Below are 22135 nucleotides of genomic sequence, written 5' to 3' on the forward strand. Positions count from 1 at the left end.
AATAGAAGAAATATGTTGTTACCGTATTTTTATTACATACACGTATACGTATTTTTATGTTACATTTCTAAATAAATTAATGTGCTTAACTTCCAAAAAATGTCTACAAGCATACGTGACAGCTACTCCATATAAAAAAACCGGCCAAGTGCGAGTCGGACTCGCATTCCAAGGGTTCCGTACATTACACAATTTAAACAATGTGTTTTTTATGTGAAACGTGAGTAAAATGTCATTAAAAAACCCGTAGGGGTCGGATCAAAAACTTAGTAATTAAGTCCGACTTACGCTTGACTGCAATTTCTAATAGATTTTCCTGCAATCTATAGGTAAAGATCTATTTTGTGTATTTTTTTCAAAATTTTAGACCCAGTAGTTTTGGAGGTAAAGGGGGGGGGGAATGGTCATTTTTGCCTATTTTCTTTAATAACTTTTAAATTGTTTATCCTAAAATTATAATAAATATATATTTGAGATTCTCACAATGAGCTCTTTCATTTGATATATATACTACAATATAGTTTGAAAAACTTTATTTTTTAATTTTTTTCTTTTACCCCCCAAAAGTGGCCCCCATGTTTAAAATTCATTTGTTTACGTTACATGTCCGTCTTTGGGTCACAAACTTACATATGTATACCAAATTTCAACTTAATTGGTCCAGTAGTTTCGAAGAAAATAGGCTGTGACAGACGGACAGACAGACAGACGTACGAGTGATCCTATAAGGGTTCCGTTTTTTCCTTTTGAGGTACGGAACCCTAATGAACTGTCATAGGTCATAGAGATCATCATTCGACGCGACAGGTTTAATTTCAGCATTATCTCTCCGCTCTCAAGTTAAAACTTAAGCTGAAAGCATTCACCTGTAGATACAATGTATAAAATGAACAATTGAAAATGTAATTTGAAATGCTGGGTGATTGAATAACAGTGCTAAATTAAATACTTTTTTAAAATTTTACTTCCCGACCCACCGCAAATTGTCGCGTCTCGGAATTATTTCAACGGAGGCAACATTTGCAGCTCAGATAAAAATCTGTAAAAGCCCCCAGTCGCGAACTACAATTAACGCTCTCTGGTCTACTTGGGCTCCTAAAAATGGAATATATATGTCAGCAAAATTCTTGCCAAATGGTCCCGATTTTCTTTTGTCGCCATTCAGCCTTCGGGCATACCTACTGCCCAAACGGTGCATAAAATTTGATACTGCTGTTCAATGGCAGCTTTTATTTATTTCAAATTTATAACCTGTTCTTTGAAACATTACGGCCGGTCAATCTAAATATTCTTGCAATAAAAATAGCTATTTAAAAAATAGCTTCGGGAGAGCAGTTGGAATAAGTTTTCCGGAGTCGTAAAGTTCGCCTGGAGCGAATATACCTATAAGCTGACCCGGCGTGCGCCGGCGTTGGCGTCGCTCCAACGCTACTCTATCGTATCGGCACCGCTCGTCTACTCCCGCTATTAGCAAATTATTTGATGATCTACTTGAAACAAACTTCTAACCATTATAAGGACAAATTATATTATTAGTAATAGATGTTTCATATGAAGTTATAACCTATTTATTCCGCAGTCGTAACTTTTTTGTCATTTATATTTTATCTTAACTACCTAGCTAGTGCTTACCTACAAACCTACCAGTATTTATGTAAACAGAGCACGAAAGCCAATTTTCAGTACAAATCCTTGGTTGAGTAAACGTTCAAGTTTAACAACTTTGCCTTTTCTCCGCGCATTATAGTAGTCAAATGCGTTACGGAACTAACGTTACGTATTTCTATAATGGGTACGAGTAGTCGAATAAATAAATATTCCATGCGCTTATTGTATAAGTTTTCGGGAACCTGCGTTTCGCTCTTTCCGTCGTCGACTATATTTTTCCTGATAAAATGGCGATCTAGAGTTATCGTACATTTGATTAAAAATTGTAAGCAGAATAGTACATTTCGATGCTAGTGTCATTACTTCACGAGTACCGAGATATCGGGACAAGTGAAGAATGACATTTCCGCACGTGTATCGAACGACGTTTTTTAATACAGTTGCGAAAAAATAAGAAAAATAACAAGTAAGGAATAAAAACAATATCGAATGTTGCCTTTGGAAACTTAGCTTGCAGTAAGAAAAAACCGGCCAAGTGCGAGTTGGACTCACGTTTGTTGTATGGGAGCCCCATTTAAATATTTATATTATTCTGTTTTTAGTATTTGTTGTTATAGCGGCAACAGAAATACATCATCTGTGAAAATTTCAACTGTCTACCTATCACGGTTCATGAGGTACAGCCTGGTGACAGACAGACAGACGGACAGACGGACGGACAGACGGACAGCGGAGTCTTAATAATAGAGTCCCGTTTTTACGCTTTGGGTACGGAACCCTAAAAACGCCTCTTCTTTGACAGGCATTTCGGCAGCTATACCTACCTCTACCTTCCATAGCTATTCCGTTCCATTGAGACAACTTATTAAGAACGGTTTTCAATCTTCAATATTAAAAAATAAACGTGTTATAATGATGAAGAGGTAAGTAATAAAATATGAAATATGTATATTTTTCGTATTCTTACATTAACAGTAGGTTTTTATGTAACACTCATCAATAAGTAGTTAGTAGGTCATGAATTGGAACAAGTATAAATTTATAAAAATTGGAAAAGTAAAAAGCACTAGTTCGCGAATACCAACTTTCCGCACGGTCAACAGCTACGTATAGTAGCACTTTTTGAGCAACTGTATTAAAAAAAAATTGTCGTTTTCTTTAAATAACACGAAAAACACTTGATCTCGTCTAAATCCAATCTCAATATAATTTTATATGTATTAGGTACGGAGTACGTATGGATGCACGGAGCATGGTCGGTTTAGCGGTTTATTCTTTTTGCGCGGTTTTGTTCAGTTTTCGGTAACAGAAGTTAAAAGTTGGTTTACCCTGAGTGCTTTGGGAAAAAAAGCATAGCGATTATCTTGCAGTGTTTGCTGCTTCCCAGTTTGTGCAGAAGCTTGCTATGTGAAGTTTTTACATTAAATCTTTTTAGTTTATCTTAACAATTGTAGCTGGGTGTTGCACGAGGCCTTTAACAACTTGCTACATAATAGGGTTATCCCCTATTATGTATCCTATCTAAGAATATATATATGTTGTTTGAAATTTTAATATTTCCTAATATAAATTCAGGAAATGCATTTAGCCAGTAACACATAAATATGTAATAGTATTGTGGGAACAGGATAATTATACTCGTAATTGTAGTGATATCTTACAATAAAGATTTGTATTGTCGGTAACATTAAAAGGAACGGATTTGATCCTTATCGCTTCAGTGTTTAGTGTAGAAGTGTCAATAAATACTATGAATTTAACTAAATTATTTTTGTTTGTTTCAGTGATGGAGCGTAGCGCTGTAAGCGGACAGGTGCACAGAGCAGGCACCGCAGTGCGCGCTCGAAGCGCGAGGTGCGGCGCGGGCGCGGTCGAGTAGCGCGGCGCGGTGGCGGGTGCGCGCGCGGCAGGGGGCGCGGGGGCGGCGCATGCACGCCACCGGCCACACGGACCGCTCGGGCGGCGGCGGCGGCGGCGGCTCTTGGCGCTTGCCGCCCGACGAGACCCTACAGGTCGCCGACCCCAAGTCAGCCAAGGAAGAGGTAACCCCTAAACTGGTTAACATAAAGATGCTATATACATCGTACTCCGTAACCATAAAGTACAGTGTTAGCAGAGTGGTAACGACGTGATAAATACGTTCAATAACAATTAGACGCTATGCTACGCCGTAGCCCGTAGCCGCGTTTTTTCGCTTAATATCGCTATTCCGATATCGGGAAAATCCTCTACAGACTTTAGACTTGTCAAGCAGATAGGTAAAAGTCAATACTTCAATAGTATACTCGTACTCATTCTTCAATTAACGATAAATATGCGTCACAGAACATCTAATAGTACTATGTATTTATGCGTTATAGTTTCGTAATTTTTTCTTTCAGGAATTATACCCAGGAGATGGTCACAATTGGAAAAGCATCATATTTTCTTTGATGGTCATCAGTTGTGTAATAGCTGGCATCGTTACAGCGATTTATTTACTAGGGTGAGTATTTTACTTCTAATGCATTATGTACCTATAATAGATATTTTAATCGAATACTGCTACTAGTACTCGTTACTCGTATCTGCTAAATATTTACTTCGTAAAAGACTTTAAGGCGGCATCGGCATCAAAATCTCAGCAGATGGAACTATAGATCTAATTGTATATCTGCAAGTTTAAACATATTTGTATGTGACTGTTTGTTTCCTAAATAAATTAAAAACATATATATATATATATATTGAGAAATTACTAAGATTAACTACTCAAAGTAAATTGCTAAGTTAGCTTATAGTAAAGTTGAGTTTTCGTAACTAAAAATTACTTTTATGCTGGTTTCAATTGCGAGTAGCCCTAAATTAAAATAATTTCCATTAGGTATGCATAACTAGTTAACGAAGTTTGTTCTCTTGCTCACAAATGTCCTGTTCCAGGTATGTGGACGAGTTATTATACTGGTCGGGTCGTCGTATGCGACTGGAGCAGTTCCTGCGTGGCGACCTAACCGGGGAGCGGCTGCCCACCACCTGGATCAACTCCCACCAGCTGGTGTACCAGGCCGACGACGGCGGGTTACTGGCGCTCGACACCTTCAACAACACGCTGTCTATCCTCGTCACCAACCACACACTAGTAAGTTTGTTTTTTATCATTGTCTTTCGTCATTCTCATCCAAAAGTAACCCTGCCAATGGTGACCGGTCAGACAAGCGACTGCCCACTTTAAGAAGACTCTTGGCCTATGCTGTCTATCTTTCTTAACACCAATCACACTCCAAGTGTGTTCAACTTTGACAGATATGCTAATATTCTTATAAATATATACATGTTCGTCTTTATGGTACTCTCAATACAGGAAGGAAGTCGCATTGATATGTTAAACCGGTATTCTTAACTTGTTCCAGTGTATGTGATATATTATAAAAGACAATTTATCCCTAAGTGATTTTAACTCAACAAAAAAAATTGTGTCCTGAATACGCATTACCTGTTACATAATCCCATTTACGTAGCGGCGGGTAGTAGCGCGCTCGGCTCCGGCCATATTGTTATTATGAACACAGCCTGAAAGCGTCCGCTTATGCCGCTCTACAGCCCAAGTGACCGCAACTTGCCACTTTACCAACCTTGCTTTGCGCTCCCCACACGAAAACTCTCTACGACGTAAATAAATAACCTAATGCTACGCTGCCGTTGCTAGAAAAAGAGAGAAAAAGCCGATACTCGATCTTTCGTAACTAAAAGCTTTACTTTCTATAATGAACTTGAAACGAGCATCGAGTTATCGCCTCTAGATCGACGGCGAGGATCGAAAGACAGACTTTGCGACAACTTTAATAAAAACTTCAAGTTTCCTGCTGAATCTTCTTTAGGAATCCCACTGAAGTCTTTCATTTTACTACAGAGGCAGCTGAATGTGCGCGGGTACCAGTGCTCGCCCAACTTGCGTTACGTGCTCTTCCAACACAATATCAAAAAGGTACGTACTCTCCGACTCGTAAAACTTTTAATTGGCTTTTTGCAATGTAGGTAAACTATCGTTATAAAGTTCGTTCATACGTTCGGGAATACCTTGCAATGTCATTCAATCAGCCAATTTCTTTACAGGTTTATCGGCAGACGTTTACTGCTCACTATACCATTTATGACGTCACAAATGAGTAAGTCGTATTATTTTACTATTCCCGATACCTGCGCATCTCACATGCTACGGGCGCGATTACGGACCCGCCTGGAATTTACGGTTATATTGCCACGCGGTAAATTCAATTTCGCTTTCCCAAATTGATTTTCACTCACAGCTCCATTTGATACGTCTATCCAAAAGTTTCTTCCGTTTACATACACTCTAACAGCATACCTACATACATGTTGTTTTTACTTTTTTTTTTTTATTTGATAAATTCTAGCTATAAAATGCCTGTGACGGTCCGGAAGTGGCACGATTCGGCTCCCCGTGGAGGAATTTAAAATATCTGCACGATCTCAATTCGTTTCCTTTATAAATTTTTCTCTTAGGTACGTTTTGAATTTTAATAGCAGCTCCGGCATATCTACACACGCGTGTTTTAATTTTTAATTTGCCGCTTAAACACCTGGCTGGGTTATGGTGTTAAAAACTGAATGATTCCAGGAGATAATTCAATGTAGGTACTTAATCTCGCTGTTTTGGAAAACTTCACTGATATCTTAGTAGAATTTCTCAATCATCACATGATCTCATGACAAAAAGTTTGTCGTCAAAAAAGAGTGTAACTAGTGTAAGCGGCAAAAACTAGATTTGTATGCTCTTGTGCATAAAAGTACTCGTAACATCTATAAAAACCATTTGGCCATAGAAATATAGCATTCAGAGTATTCAATCACAGCGCACAATACGGGCGCCACGCCAGGGGAGCAACCACCCGCATCGCTGCGCTCCTCGGCGCAAACCTAGGTACTAGTTCAGTTATAAATTGAAAAACAATGAAATAATAATAATAATAAAGAATAATATTTCCGTTTATAATTAACTCGAGCATATAATACTCAATACTTTAATATATAGTTGGTCAAGCAAATCTTGTCAGTAAATAGGAACAAAAAAAACTATACTCATCCTTTTCTTTTGGGTGCTAGTACTAGTGTAAGACAAAGATATTATGATTCTCTCTGTCTATGTTCGAAATGAGACAGTTCCTCGACAAACTATATAGGTACATTAAACTCGTATTGGTCAAAATGAGTTGTACCTACAATATACTAAATTAGGGCAATTTTTATACTATCAAAGTATCTATTTGTAGATTTGTATTTGTGTGTTGTACAGTATCTATTTATAGATGCGTTTTATTCACACCTACGCAGCATACTTTGTATCCTACTTAATCATTTCTTTCAAACTACCTAACTTTACCGTGTGAATTTCATATAGAATCTTTTAACGAGAGTTCGAAAAGAGATTTACAAGTTCACCGTGTTATTTTCTTTTCGGCAAATCATATCTACTTTGTGAATTTCCTCTTTATTTTCTCCGGGGTGAAGAAATCGATTTGACGATAGATACGTGAATACGATTCCCAATTTATTTGAAATTTTGCGAGTAGAATTTTAATGTGGTTCGCGTCTCGACGCTCGGAATCGGAATGAAGTTGTGAGGCAATACGTTGTTAGTGGCCGGCTGAAACTTGGGCGGTACTAGGAATGTATAATCTGATTCAACTTGCTTGTAACTTACATGAATACTTATTTAGTAGTAGCTACAATTTTATTTCGAAATTAATTGGTTAATGAATGGGTAATGGCTATAACCGCTACTAGCCTCTATTTAACTTTAGTATTCTAATAATGTACTACTATATCGTCTTACATGGTTTCTCGTCTTAAATTTTTAAAAACGTCTCGTTTTAAAGTTCTTAAACTCTTCTCTTTCCGCACATACTAACTGATCGCAACAGCAATACCACAACCACGCCGCAACGAAATCAACGCAATCAAGGAATTTATAAAATCAGCTATCTTTCTACTATTCGTAGGTATTTTAATAGTATCCCAATTTATAATCATACATGTGGCGGATTACCTTTGTGTGTAATTACCTGTGAATAAAATATTTTTTAATTTATAGTCTTTCACGATTTGTAACTTGCTTGCTTGGTTAATTAATTATTGATAGAAAAGTATGGGTAGTTGCTACTCACGCTAACCGAGCACAGTGCACATATCATTATTATATTACCTGGGTAAACTATTACGAGCCGAAAATGAGTACCCTGTCTTACGTGCAGCGGTAACGCTTATAGCCAGCATATTTTATGAGTAGTTACCGTAGCATCAGCATGTGATATTGTTAACAAGGTTATGGTTTTCAAAGTTAGGTTTTAGAACAATATAGCGTGCATTATTTACGTCGACTAGGTATCGCATATCGGCGAGATATTGCACACAAAGTCTAACGCTACGTAACTATTAATGTTAACGTTTTAAATAAAACCAGGCTCAGAATAATTTTGTAACAGGAATTATGCTAGTTAATAACGAAGAAGTGGGGCTAGGCTATGCTACAAAATAATTTGACTGTTAGGTACTGTAAAATGGGGTGAGTAGGGTTCGCGGGGAGAGTTGGGTTATGAATGGGGAGAGAAGGTTTGAAAGGGGGATGAGATGGGTTTTTAGGGCTACTGCTACAAAAATAATGTATTCCAATTTAAAATGGAGCCATAGTAATACTCATAATAAAAAAAAAGCGATCCACCAATCTTCCAAGATCACCTTTGTATGAAAACCCATCTCACCCCAAATACGAGGGACTACGGGGTGAAGTGGTTTTTCCAGTTTATCGTCAAAGTTATGAAATGGAACTACCCAAAATAAAATAAAAACTAAAATACATACGTCCGGAACACTTATTATATACACCATTCAGTTTGCATATGTAAAAATAAAATGTTATCGAGGTTTGAATGTCAGTTTTGCTCCTACTCATACAGCATCCTAGCATCCTAGCATTTTACGGTACTCAATCTAACCTATGTAACAATGCGGCGGATGAGAAATGTGTCTGTGCATCTACTATAGGTTTTAATAAATTAAAATAATGTCATTTAAAACTACTATTCCTATTTTGTATTAAAAGAAAGGTCCTGTTCACCACCTTTTGTATTTGAAAACTTACTTGTCTTCTGGAACCCCAGGACCAGACCAAACCAGAACCCAGGGACGGGAAACTATTCATCGGATTAAGGAATCTCAAAAAGCCATAAAAGTAGGTTTGACTGGTCTAAATCTACATCCTGAAAGTGATAATATTTTGCAGACCCAAAAAGCCGCATGCGTCTCGCGAGCCATTTGACTATGCCGAATCCTGTCTAATCAATACATCGTTTGGTTAACCCATCAGCCACCACATGCCGCTGTTCGGCGACGGCCAGCGCAGCTGGGAGTGGCAGCACGCCGCGTGGCTGGGAACCGAGGGTGCCTTACTGCTGTCCGCCGACAACGAGGTGCTGGCCCGGCCCGGCCCGCCCGCCAAAATCGCACCGCTGCTGCGCCTCACCGACGACGCCTATCCTGGTCGGGTTTACAATGGGGTCTCCGACTGGTTGTATCAAGGTCAGTAACTCCTTGATTGACTTAACCAACGTTAATAGTCACAAGAAGCACAAGAAATCGATGGCGTCTTAATGACCACCGCCGATAACGAGGTGCAGTGCAGTGTTACTGAAAATTTCAGAACTGACATTAATAAAAAATGTAACCGAAATATGAAGCACGAAGGATCCACGAATATCCACCTTCAAATCTAGTTGGAGACAGCTCTTTACTCATGCCAAGATTACGTTGACAGACCCACTTGAAGGGTCAGTCACGAGTCACGACCTAATTACTTATTCAAGAGCATTTACCACCATCTTATGACTAAATACTTGACTGAATGTATTTATTAAAATGTACAGAGGAGGTGACGAAAGCCCCCTCCGCGTCGTGGGGCTCCGCGGACGGGTCGCTGGTGCTGTACGTGCAGTACGACGACAGCGCGGTGTCGGAGCTCCGCTTCCCGCGCATCTCGCAGGGCATCGGCGGTGTCGGCGCCGCGCGCTCCGGCTTCCTGCTGCCCGCCTTCAACAACTCCGTGCCTACCGTCTTCCCCGACCACGATACTATACGATATCCTACGGTAAGAGATTTTAAAATTGCGTCTTATTCTCCTATTAGACACAATAAAACTTGTGATTCTGAGTACAAATAGGTACCTAACATAACAAAATAAAACCGGCCAAGTGCGAGTCGGACTTGCGTTCCAAGGGTTCCGTACATTACACAATTTTTAAAATTGAAATGTCTTTAAAAGCCCAACTCACGCTTGACTGCACATTTCTAATAGGTTTTCCTGTCATCTATAGGTAAAAAACTATTATGTGTAATTTTTTGGCTATTTTCATAAATAACTTCAAAACTATTTATTTTAAAATTACAAAGGAGATTTTTCACAATGAGCTCTTTCATTTGATATGTAACGCAATATAGTTTGAAAAACTTTACTTTAATTTTTTTCTTTAACCCCCAAATCTCCCCCCCATGTTTAAAATTAATTTGTTTAATTTCATGTCCGGCTTTGTTCACAAACTTACATATGTGTACCAAATTTCAACTTAACTGGTCCAGTAGTTTCGGAGAAAATAGGCTGTGACAGACGGACAGACAGACGGACAGTCAGACGCATACGTGATCCTATACATATAAGGGTTCCGTTTGTTTTTCCTTTCGAGTTACGAAATCCTAAAAAAGTGCAGGTCTGTATAACTTTAAATGAAATAGCCCACATACTGCACATACTAAATTCATTATGACTTTATGAGACGTGTAAACTAGACTAGACTAATAAGTAATTTTGATATACATATGCATATATCAAAATTACTCATCAATCTTTTTACCTCAGTGAAGTTGAAAAGATTGATTCATATTTTTCACTCGCGATGATATATATCACTCATTTCGCTTAGTGGATCTGTAGACTATAATGTAGACGAGTGAGTTTAGAGCAGTGGTTCCTAACCTTTTTAGTACTGTGACCCCTTTGACTAGCTAGGGAACTCGATTTTACCCCTCCTCCATAATCATTAATATTTTTTCATATAGATAGGTACCCCGTATAATGCCAGTTTTACCCCCACGGGGGTAATTACCCCCAGGTTAGGAACCGCTGGTTTAGAGAGATGCCAATCAATCAGATACACACAGCCATAAGTGCGACCAAGATGGCGAATCCGCGATACGATCCCGCCATGTCCAAATTCTTCCGAACCGCTTCGAAACCTATTAGCATCGTCTCACTCGCTCACTCGCTCGTCACGCTCGGCCGGCTCATTCGAATCATGAGTGGGAAAGAGCGAGCAAAGAATACTGAGTTACTGAGCGAGTTAAATCATCAGTGAGTAAGTTCAATCAAAAGATATAGTTCATTTAAATCACGACGATGTGAACGACACATGTCTAATTTAAACTTTAACACTTTGAAAACAGATCACGAATCTCATTCAAGTGACACTGGCGCATAGGAAATAGTCGTAACGAAATTGTGCAGCGTATACTACGAGCATTTCTATAATGAAGCATGAGCTTCAACTTTTGCATGCATAGAATAACTGCATCTTCAAATCTTAAATACATAAAGTTTGCTACAATTGCTACTCCTTTTTGAGTACCTAACTCATTGTCAAATAGTATAAATTAATTTTATATTAAGCAGAAACGTCTTCGAACGTGGTGAATTTCCAATATGACTCGGAACTCCGGTAGCCGTTTAAGAAGTGTTAACACTCTTACGGTGGATGTTGCTAGAGCCTCCCTAGTGGCTCATATATGGTGGAATTATTCGCTGCATTGGGTACGGTCTTGGTGGCTCAGATGGTAAAGCACTTTACTAGTGATCCAGTGGTAGTGGGTTCAAGTCCCACCCAAAACAGTGAATTTTTCCACTTTTCATTTATTTCTAAGCTTAAATTTAGTACAAGGACGTAATTTTGGTTAGTTGGTATGGTTTAGTGGTACGCCGATAAGAATCTTTGTTTATTTTTTCAGCCCGGAAGTTCAATTCCGAAAGTAAAGTTATGGATAGTAGCGGTTCAAAATTCAACGTCACCGCAGAGATGGGAGATCAAACCGCCGAGCACGTTAGATGGAATGTATGTCTTTATTACTAATTTCGTCATTGCATTTTTGGTTTATAATTAGTCAATTTACGTCCAGAAAGTCTTTCGATAAAGCTGAAAATTATTCTAGTATAATAAGATTAACGAGTAAGTTTTAAATAGCTGCGTTTTAAAGTTTAAAGTTTTAAAGTTCGAAGCAATGTCTACGTCTGTGCTGCACGCAGCACAGACGTAGACATTGCTTCGAAATTTGTTTACTAAAGTAACCATTAACAATTATCGGTGCATAATTGTCTCCTAATATTTTTACAGGGAATATTATCTCATATCAGCCCAGTGGGTGGGCAAAGACAACTCTCATGTGGGGGTGGTCTGGATAAATCGAGCACAGAACGTAACGGTTTATAGCAGCTGTTACGCACCCAACTGGACCTGTATGGAGGTAATTTAATAATAATTATTATTTGTATCTCATATAAACTCACGGGTATATACATCCCGGTCATTTGATAGGCGTGCGTGGGGATACAGATCCAACACGTAGATGCCCTTTGGAGAAGTTTGCTGTTATGTAATACATCTGCTAGAACCCATTCACGGGTACAAATAGATACCCGTAAATCGGTTCCAACAAGCGTAGGGGCTATTATAAACACAGTGGAAAAGAGTGCCGGTTATGGTGTTGAAGTTTGGCTGGTCAAAAGATTGGGCTATTGCTGAGAGGTCCGGACACCTGCCATAACAATGTTGTACACGTTATCGAGGCAGGCGGTGACTCGCCGCTGACTAGATGGGCCCCTGAAACTGCCGTCGTGAAGACGACCAGGAGCAACACCGGTGTGAGCGGCTCAGGGGTGTCGAGAGGTGTGCGCCGCTTTCTACCCAGTGGCTGTTAGCAGCCACTGTGCCAACTCGCGTCTTATGCATCTTTCACTTCCACCCCTGGAGCATATAGCTCTAGCGACTCCTCTCTGGACAGCCAATGAAGTCAAGCCAGAGCTGAGAGTCCTGCGGGTCCCCTTGGGGTCCACTCCGACCGACGAAGACACGCCGGAGACGGAGACCCTGACCGACTCTCGGGAGCACTCGGGTCCGTGGGGTCGTTACTCCCCAACAGCTCGCCACAAGCTGCCCTTCGGCAAATTATTATTATTATTAATAATTTAATAATAATAATTTTATTATATAATTTTATTTCACAACCATCTATTTCACACAGGCCTTCTCGAAGTTTACTTACAACTCTGCGCTTCCTAAATCTTACTTAGAGGTTAGCTCTCTACACGTTTTCAAGTTAGTTATAGTTTGGTTTGCAACTGCATCTTGGAATGGAATTTGCGAAGCGCAAACTTTTGCTGCTGGAGCGGCCGTCCGGACACTCCGGACAGTCGTGAATTCATTGACTATCACTTTATCAACTTAGCAAAAAACCTGTTGCTTCCTTTTAAAACTGGTTATTATTTAAAAGACTTCATGCAGAGTGAACACCGTTCTTATATTGGACTGTATTTTGAAACTTTGCTGAATCCTTAAGAATCAGTTCAACTGAACGACAAAACTTAAGTAACACATATTCTGACTACTATTTCAGACCCATTCCGAGAAGGCGACCGACGAGCCGTGGCTGGAAGTGCACCAGCAGCCCGTGTACTCCGAGGACGGCAGCGCGTTCCTGCTGCTGGCCGCCGTGCAGGAGGGCGGCGGGCAGTACTACACGCACATCAAGCACGTGGACGTGGTGCGCCAGCGCCTCGCCGTGCTCAGCCACGGCCGCGTCGAGGTCGCCGAGATACTCGCCTGGGACGAGATCAACCATTTAGTCTATTATTTAGGTATTATCAGTAATTTGACACTTTATTTTTTTATATTTACCTACCTACTAGAATATTGTTTAGCCATAATACCTATTGCGACAAGTACAAATATATTATAAGTACGACAAACTGCACTGAAACTTAACACAACATGACAACATATATACAAACACATCCAGACCTAGACAGCACATAACACTTATTTATGCGCACGAGCACACAATATAGGTAATTCATATGTTACCTAAGTACACATGCATCACTTATATCTTGGATCACTTATATGGGGCATTTTCTATGAAAAGGGACCTTGTTGTCGATGGCGCTTACGCCGCACAGCGTCGCTCGGCATTGTATTTATATCGGAGCATCTTTTATAATGGCGTAAGCGCCATCGACAATAAGGTCCCTTTTTATAGAAAATACCACATATAGAACTATTCTGTCCTATTATAAGAATTAAAATACAATAAGAAAATAATAAAGCCTCGGCTACGTAAAACTTGCACCGAATTGGTAGTGACAAGGGGCGTCCATTAATCACGTCATAAGAAGTAAGGGGGGGAGGGGGCTGAAAAAAATCATGAATCACCATGGGGGAGGGGGGGTCCAAAGTTTTTTAAATTCAACGCCCTTTGTCTATGATTATAGTTGACAAAAAAATTACACGTCAATAGGTCCTGAAAATATCACCGAATATTACCATGGGGGTTGAGGAGTGGAAAACTAGCCAAAACGTATGACGTGATTAGTGGGCGGCCCCCAATGTATGGTAACACCATACTTCACGTAGCACGTGGCGTGGTCAAGCTTGCTTTGTATACAGGGTGTCCTTAGCCATTGGACAAAGCCGAAATGTACATATATAATGCATTAGGGTATTTAGAATCAGTATACCAAGTATCATAACAACCGGTGTAGCGGTTACGAAGAAATTAACAAATAACGATTTTATACTTTGGAGCAGCATGTAATAATTAGTATGAAATCTTCTTCGACCTTATTGATTCTCATTTTTATTTACGACATTAGTAAGATTCTGACTTTTGACAAATGTCATCATTGCTGCTCATCACATTTTGAACAAGTTGTCAAAAACACTGCCAATGATTAATACTAATTAAACTAAATTGTTCGCCTTTGTTTGACAATTTAGTTTTTTATTTCTTGTTCTAATTAAAAATATATTAACGTTAGAGCATTCCTGAGAAGCAATCCTACGTGGGATTTCAGTTTGTCCAATGGCTAAGGTCAGCCTGTATATTAGCTATGAAAACGTATTAAATTCTCTAATAATTTAACTAATAAATATAATCTTTTCTGTCAGGTTCAGAAAACGTACAGTCTTACATACCTAAACTACAACCTGAAATGCTGATGGAAGCAAATCAAATTAAGTATTTGGAGTGCATTGTGTGTGGATAACTTAAACTGATCCTAATACCACTAACCCTACCAATAAATTCGTACTAAAAAGCTTTGCCCCTTTCGAGATCCAAGAAATCTATGTAAGCTAGGTGGTTTTAATTAGCCTAAGGCAGGAATACAACATCGTGGTTTTTGATTGTGCATTTTTATCCCCACTTTTACTGCTAGCCCTACCCGATTGTTTTAAAACGCAACAATCCAAGATATGCGGTTTTATTAATTAATTTCAATATTTAGGTAGCGCAGAGAGACCCGGTCAGAGACACGTGTACGTCGTCCAAGACCCGAGCTACGGTGGGGGCAGCAACTCCGTCCGCGCCCGCGCCGAGCGCGAGGAACCCCGGTGTCTGACATGCGAGCTAGCGGTGTGGCCGGTGCGGTTGCACTACGCCAACTGCTCGTACTGGTCGGCCGCCTTCGCCCCGCCGAAGCCGAGCGTCGGGATCACGCACTACGTGCTCGAGTGCGGGGGTCCCGGACCTCCTTTGGCCGGGCTTCATGATGCGCAAACGCATAAGCTAGAGAGAATATTATATGACACGAGGCCTTATAAGTGAGTACTTGAGTACCATTTATCTCTAGACTTCTTTAATAGATTATGTTATCCTAATACTTGCGCCCCCTTGTACCACAAAGCACTATTTATATTTCTGCCTTCTGCATATCCACAGATACTTTTGAATGTCTCTCCAATCGTAAAAATAAAAAGTTACTAGCCTAGGTGGTCTGCATTGGCATGGTCCTGGCCTAAGCGCAATGCCAATCGTATGAAACGTCCATTCCAGATCAGTGCGGTTACGTGAGTTGGCGCTACCGACGCGGCGCTCGTTCGACGTGCAGCTCGGCAGCGGCTCCAAGGCGCGCGTGCAGCTACTGCTGCCGCCGTCGTGGCGCGAGGAACTGCGCGACGCTGCCTTCCCGGTGCTTGTGCAAGTGTGAGTTCAACAACATTCATTGTATAGTATGGAAAATCAATTTTGTCAGAAAAAAATATAGACGCTTAGGTTCGATCTTTAATCTAAATTGTGAATTTGCACTTAGATTCTATATTGTTTTCACATAGGTACCTCATCATGAAATGATTCATGAGCTCAACATTTATATTGTAGCTACTGCCTATAGCTAGAGTGGAGTCGGAATAAGCTAAAAGTATGGCAATGTCATAATTAACGTCAAATTTCTATGAAAGTATGACGTTTCAGTAGTTATAATTCACTTCTTCTCTTTGTTCTGTTGAAGTCGGTGCAAAGTTTGCTTAAATGGACTCGATCGGCTTCTGTCCTTTAGCCGATCAGCCTGTGTGATATTCTGTAAGATTCCGCTAAATTAATTGGATTTTAAAATATTTTAGCGTTTTAATTGTTTGATAAAAGGAAACTGCATCCATCTGAGAGTAGTTGTAGGTAGTAATTCTCTATATGCACTGAGCTAGCATGAGGACTACTTCCTCCCTCTCAGTGATCCATTAGCTTAATGGTTAATCTATCTATGGACCGTATAGTGATGATAATGATGATGGTTCCAGCGACGGCAGGCCCGGCAGCCAGCAGGTGTCGGAGCAGTTCGTGGTGGACTGGGGCACGTACATGTCGTCGCGCAACGACGTGGTGTACGTGAAGCTGGACGTGGCGGGCGCGCGCGGCCTGCCGCGGGCCCTGCTGCGCGGACGCATAGGCGGCGTCGAGGTGGCCGACCAGTTGGCTGTTATTAGGTAATTCACTGATGTTGTAGGGTGACTGCTATAGTTATTGACCACTCCTAACAAATCAGAAAAAACAAGCCAATTGAAGCTTTATTGTTATGAGTGGCCAATTACTATGTAGTAGCCAATAACTATACCTATCAGTCACCGAGTCACCTATAGGTACTTTGAACCACTTTCACTACCGGATTTTGTATCCAGCAAACAGGCGCGTGGACGTGAATACGTTTCTCGTTTTATTATTGAAGATAATTTAAAAAAACACCAGCAAACTCGTCTGACAATCGCGCTTACTATATTTTCAAAGACATCATTAGATAATAATAATTTGACCAGAGGTCATGTTTTTCATCGAGCTTTCCTGCCCAAGTAGCTATAGGTATTTTTCATTTCTCATGCTCTGAAAGAGGGTCATTGTTGTTCTGAAAGGTGTGCAGAAAATGATACGTGTCTGCACTAGAGCATTTTACGTTCGAAGTACGATTTTTTAATTTTTTTTACTATAAGCAATTAAAATTTGAATTTAAATGGATTTGTTATACAATTTCAATTCTGATATTTGACTCTCCATTCCATAAATAACGATACTTTTGCCTAAATTGTTAACTGAAAGTACCCTTAAGAAATACTATAAAAATGTATACTTGGTCATGTTTTTAAAAATACATACATTTTACTTTCCTCGTATTCGAAATGAAAAGTAGAGTGTTTAACTCGGGGTGAAAGGCATCATTTCAGCCTTGGACTATTGGCGTTCTCACTGCGTTCGAGCGCCAAAATACCTCGGCGGGAATGAGTGCCTTTCATCCCTTGGTTAACAATCAACTATTGACTTCCCCATGTTAATTGATAATAAAAATGAGTGTCTGTTGTTTCTAGATATTTATTAGAGACGTTCAAATTCTTGGACGTGACGCGCGTAGCGGTGTGGGGCTGGGGCTATGGCGGCTACGTCACCACCATGCTGCTCGGCTCGCAGCAGGCCACGCTCAAGTGCGGGATCGCCGTGTCGCCGATCACGGACTGGCTCTATTACAGTAACATTACATACTTATTGGAGCAAATAGGCTCCAGCTATTCCACTCTTTTATGAATGCTTTAAGATTTATGAATCAAAGATTATTTACTTGTTCTCACAAAAAACGTGAAAAAAAACTGTCACACAAAAACGTTCTCGTTCGTTTTTGATCGTCGAATTAAGCCCTACGGATTGATTCACGTCTGAACTCATACCTAAGTACATATTTAAGAAATCAACTAAACTCTTCAACAATAACTTCTCTTAAGATTTATTTATTTTATATAAATGCACCGATTCCCATCTGTGCCCGGCGGGACGCATGATGATGAGCGTGAATGCGAAACTACATTTACAAAACTTGATCATATTCTCACAGATAGCGCGTTCACGGAGCGCATCCTGGGCCTGCCCTCGGTGAACTACAAGGGCTACGTGGAGGCGGACGCGTCGCAGCGCGCACACCACGTGCCCGCGCACGCGCTGTACCTGCTGCACGGCATGGCCGACATGAGCGCGCCCTACCCGCACGCGCTACAACTGGCGCGCGCGCTTACAGATGCTGGCGTCTTGTTCCGGTACCAGGTACGTCAACCTTTATTTAAAAAAAATAATATAATATTATAATTTTTAGCCGCCCAGAGGCTTTCCATTTTATTGCATTTTGAAATTTTTGATTCTTTGTTCTGATAAATCAAAATTGCATTTGTATCGGCATGTTTTCATCTGATGGCGACTAGAAGTCACTTCACTACATAGTATAAAACAAAGTCGCCTTCCGCTGTCTATCCGCCTGTCCCTATATATGCTTAGATCTTTAAAGCTACGCAACGGATTTTGATATTCAAGAGGAAGGTTTATATGTATATATAATTTGTGAAGATTTTGTGTAAATTACTTGAACTACCCGTGCGAAGCCGGGGCAGGTCGCTAGTACTTGATATATTGTTTTAAAACGGCTTGCCGCGCAAAGCTAATGACGAGAATAACCTTTTAGTGGCACAGTGATAGAGTCCAATTCGCACATGATTTCTTTCGCTTCGCTCTTGTTTATTTTTCTTGTATTTTTTTCATTTTACTGTCATGAAAGACGAATTAATAAAAATTGCCTTTTTGCACTAAACAGAAGTCGCGCACACAACAACAAACAACAACAAATCATGTTGTGATTTTCATAGAGATTTTGAAATTAGTGTTCTTTTTTCCTTTTTTCGGCACTGATAGCAAGTTGAAAAGCAAATTGCAAGATGAGCCAAATTCAAGGTTTTTTTAGCTTTGAGCTTAAGTCACGTTTAGTTATTCATTCACTCAATAATACTCAGTCGCATTCGAAGTAGCAGCAACAGCATCCTGGGACTGTTTGCGTGTAGGTTTGACCCCCATTTATAACAAATGGAGGCAAATAATGCTCGGACTTGTGTAAATTTTTTGTAAATAATTTTTTGAATTATTAATTTTGATTTACCTATTTGATTATTTTAGAACATCATTATTCTTCTACCTAGCGTTATCCCGGCCTTAGCCAGGGTCCGCTTTCCTACTTGCCTTTTTCCACTTTGCTCGATCCTGGGCGTCCTCTCGCGTAAGCCCGTTTGCGCTCATATCCGCTTTCACGACATCGAGCCACGACATCATTATTATTTCGTATTATTTATTTGTTTTTTTTTAATTAATAATCATTTAATTGTTATTACGTTTTGTTAGGTGCTAATATTTAGGCACTAACACTTTTTATGGGCCCTGGCCTGAATTAAACGAATATTTAATTTAATAATATTTTTGCGATTAGTACTCTGTGTAGCTGTGTGTGTGTCACTCGTAATTATTCACCTGAACTCTTCTGGCGATACTTATTACTATGGCTAGTGTAATCGGGAAATAGTTCTGATATCTGCGCCGAATTTATAAATAAGTAGGTATATCCTACCTACAATAGAGATATTGTATGCTTGGTAATTCATTTATTTCAGAATGATTTCAGAGATAACATTGTGTTGTTTGTAGTCCGAACTTATCTTATTAAAATATTTTATTTCTGCTCTCAATAGGCGTATGCTGACGAAGGCCACGAGCTGAAAGGCGTCATCGAGCACGTGTACCGTTCAATGGAGGACTACCTCCGCGAGTGCCTCTCCCTCGACCCCGAGGACACCAAGCTGCCGCCGCCCGACAGATAAGGGTGCCTCCAGCGTCTCCGCACTCTCTACAACTTGTTGAACTACCAAACCTCATTTTACCGTCGCTACATCTCGCTAAAAATGCAAAATACCGTTTAAACCAACTAAGAATGTACGAACAAATTTTGAGTTTCATTTGTTTGTTAATCTTTGGTATGATAGAACGTGAGTGCAGCAGTAGGCATGTATTTAATTGAAATGAATTGGAAATCAATACCTACTAACGTGGATCCGTGGTTCCATCATATGAACGGTTAACGATGAAGTCTACCTACGACAAGACACGTCAATATAGGGACCTGTTTATCTATGGTTTTAGTAGTTTACCTAAAGAAACTATAATGTCCTAGGTGTAACGACGGACTGATGGGTTTGACGACGGGTGTAGCGAATGAATCAGCAATAACTGTACCTAGATCAGCTTACCTCCGTGGTTATTTTTATCATATAGGTATTTACTCCTTGTAAATATGTACTTAATGAGATAGTGCTTTAATAAAATGTGTTCCCCCATTTGTTTAAGTAACGCCTGTAGTTGGGTACAGTACATTGACGACGACGTCACGTCGATGTCGCGACAAAGCGAATGAAGCTGCTTGTGATTAGACTAGGCCATAATAATACACCAGCGACGCTCGACTTTGTCCCGAGAACATCGCATGAATTAACTAACGAAGCTAATTAGCAATAGTAAAATAATAAGAAAGATACGTAATTGATAGAAGCATACGACGGGCTAAACGGTTAGAATAAAATTTCTTCAATCAAATTTAAATCAGTAAGACCATAAAACTCTGCTTGAGCACCCTTCGGCTAAACCCTAAACCTAAATCATTGTGTCTTTGCTAATATAACGTAAAGCCTAGATAGAGAATTAATTCTAGACAAGTTAACCTGTACTTTTATAACTTGACGCTGATTCTGGCAAGCCGGGCGCGGTGGACTGTCCATAATATATTGTGATGATACTCGTACTTATTCAACAATTTCGAGCTTGTCCCATTAGGCTTTTACTATCTACTATTTTCTACGGCCACCTTTACTATACCAAAGCTTTTCTACATTATCTATTAACTTCTTTGAACTGTTTTTAAATGACTCAACTAAACTAATAAGGACTCATTCGTGTCCAATTATTGTCATATAATAATGTCATATACCTACTGTTTACTCGAGAAACTGAAATGTATAAAATGACCTAATTATTGTTTTGTATTTCCCTAATCTTTTACTTAGGTAACTTAATCAGATTTGCGTTAGATTTGACCTTTGTTTATTGTTATTACACTGCAAACCTAACAAGGAGCTTATCATTACTAACTAACCATTAAGTTGATTTTTAAAATGAAAGACAGAATACTTCGAAGTTAAGAGTTATACCTAAAGTTATATAGCGCTGTTGAAATACCTCATGAACATGTTAACGTAGATAGAAAATATATTCATAACGTGTTATTAAATTCGGTCGAAACAAACGCATTTTCTAGTGATCCATAATATTTAATTAGAAATGAAGTGACCTTGATTATCCCCTAACCTTAGCTGCTTTTGCTCCAACACATACCAGTTACTAACCTTCCTAGAATAAGAAAATTAATGTAATTATGCATCTTTCACCTCTATCATACTAGCTAGTACAAAATTTCATAATTAGTCATACTTTATTGGCTCGTTGGGTGGACGACATCCGGAAGATTGCGGGTCACTTCTGGATGAGATTAGCTCAGGACCGGGACAAATGGCGTACTAGAAAAGAGGCCTATGCTCAGCAGTGGGCGATAAAGGGCTGATATGATGATGATGATGACATATTTTCGTCTAAACCTTTTTTTATTAAAATAAATTGTGTGAAGATACCGAATAGTAGTAATAATTAACTTCCGAAATCGTAGTTCTGGCCAATGCGGGTAATATATAGTTATAAATAAAATAGTTTCCAATTAATAAACAACATGTAATGTAAATTTAAATATTTTGTAGTCGACGAATGTTTTTCACTGCAGAAATGGAATCGGAGCAGTTTGGATACACGTTGCCTGCCGAGTGCCGACACTGCCGACAGTCAGCAGTCGACAGTCGGCCGGGAACAGTCGCGGAGTTGACTAGTCAGCAATCTAATATACCATTGTGTTTTATTTGGCCGCAACTGATACACGAGTTACTAGTTCCTTCATCGTTGTTATATATAGAGATAATAACGTTCGCCGACGGTTAGTGTTGTCGGGAACCTACATAGACGCATATCGTACATTCCATGTTTGTAAAGACTG

The 22135-nt window shown here is 39.7% G+C and overlaps 1 protein-coding gene across 2 annotated transcripts in view; it reads left to right on the top strand.

Annotated features, from left to right (window-relative positions):
• LOC134740960 (inactive dipeptidyl peptidase 10) overlaps nucleotides 1–19937 on the top strand; it is a 125457-nt gene extending 105520 nt beyond the window's left edge. The window contains exons 2-18 of one of the 2 annotated variants that reach the window (XM_063673635.1): nucleotides 3393–3650; nucleotides 3990–4093; nucleotides 4528–4726; nucleotides 5498–5572; nucleotides 5701–5753; nucleotides 8972–9183; nucleotides 9528–9748; nucleotides 11656–11759; nucleotides 12039–12168; nucleotides 13318–13558; nucleotides 14868–14937; nucleotides 15210–15521; nucleotides 15754–15903; nucleotides 16494–16679; nucleotides 17550–17707; nucleotides 18068–18273; nucleotides 19737–19937. In XM_063673635.1, coding sequence (XP_063529705.1) covers nucleotides 3537–3650; nucleotides 3990–4093; nucleotides 4528–4726; nucleotides 5498–5572; nucleotides 5701–5753; nucleotides 8972–9183; nucleotides 9528–9748; nucleotides 11656–11759; nucleotides 12039–12168; nucleotides 13318–13558; nucleotides 14868–14937; nucleotides 15210–15521; nucleotides 15754–15903; nucleotides 16494–16679; nucleotides 17550–17707; nucleotides 18068–18273; nucleotides 19737–19865 — 2664 coding nt within the window. In that variant the 5' untranslated portion in view covers nucleotides 3393–3536 and the 3' untranslated portion in view covers nucleotides 19866–19937. Of the gene's footprint in view, nucleotides 1–3392; nucleotides 3651–3989; nucleotides 4094–4527; nucleotides 4727–5497; nucleotides 5573–5700; nucleotides 5754–8971; nucleotides 9184–9527; nucleotides 9749–11655; nucleotides 11760–12038; nucleotides 12169–13317; nucleotides 13559–14867; nucleotides 14938–15205; nucleotides 15522–15753; nucleotides 15904–16493; nucleotides 16680–17549; nucleotides 17708–18067; nucleotides 18274–19736 lie in introns of both variants that reach the window. The other variant, XM_063673636.1, reaches the window with a different exon arrangement.
• The last annotated feature ends 2198 nt before the right edge of the window (nucleotides 19938–22135 follow it).

This window comes from Cydia strobilella, chromosome 4, assembly GCF_947568885.1.
Source record: "Cydia strobilella chromosome 4, ilCydStro3.1, whole genome shotgun sequence".
Taxonomy (NCBI): domain Eukaryota; kingdom Metazoa; phylum Arthropoda; class Insecta; order Lepidoptera; family Tortricidae; genus Cydia; species Cydia strobilella.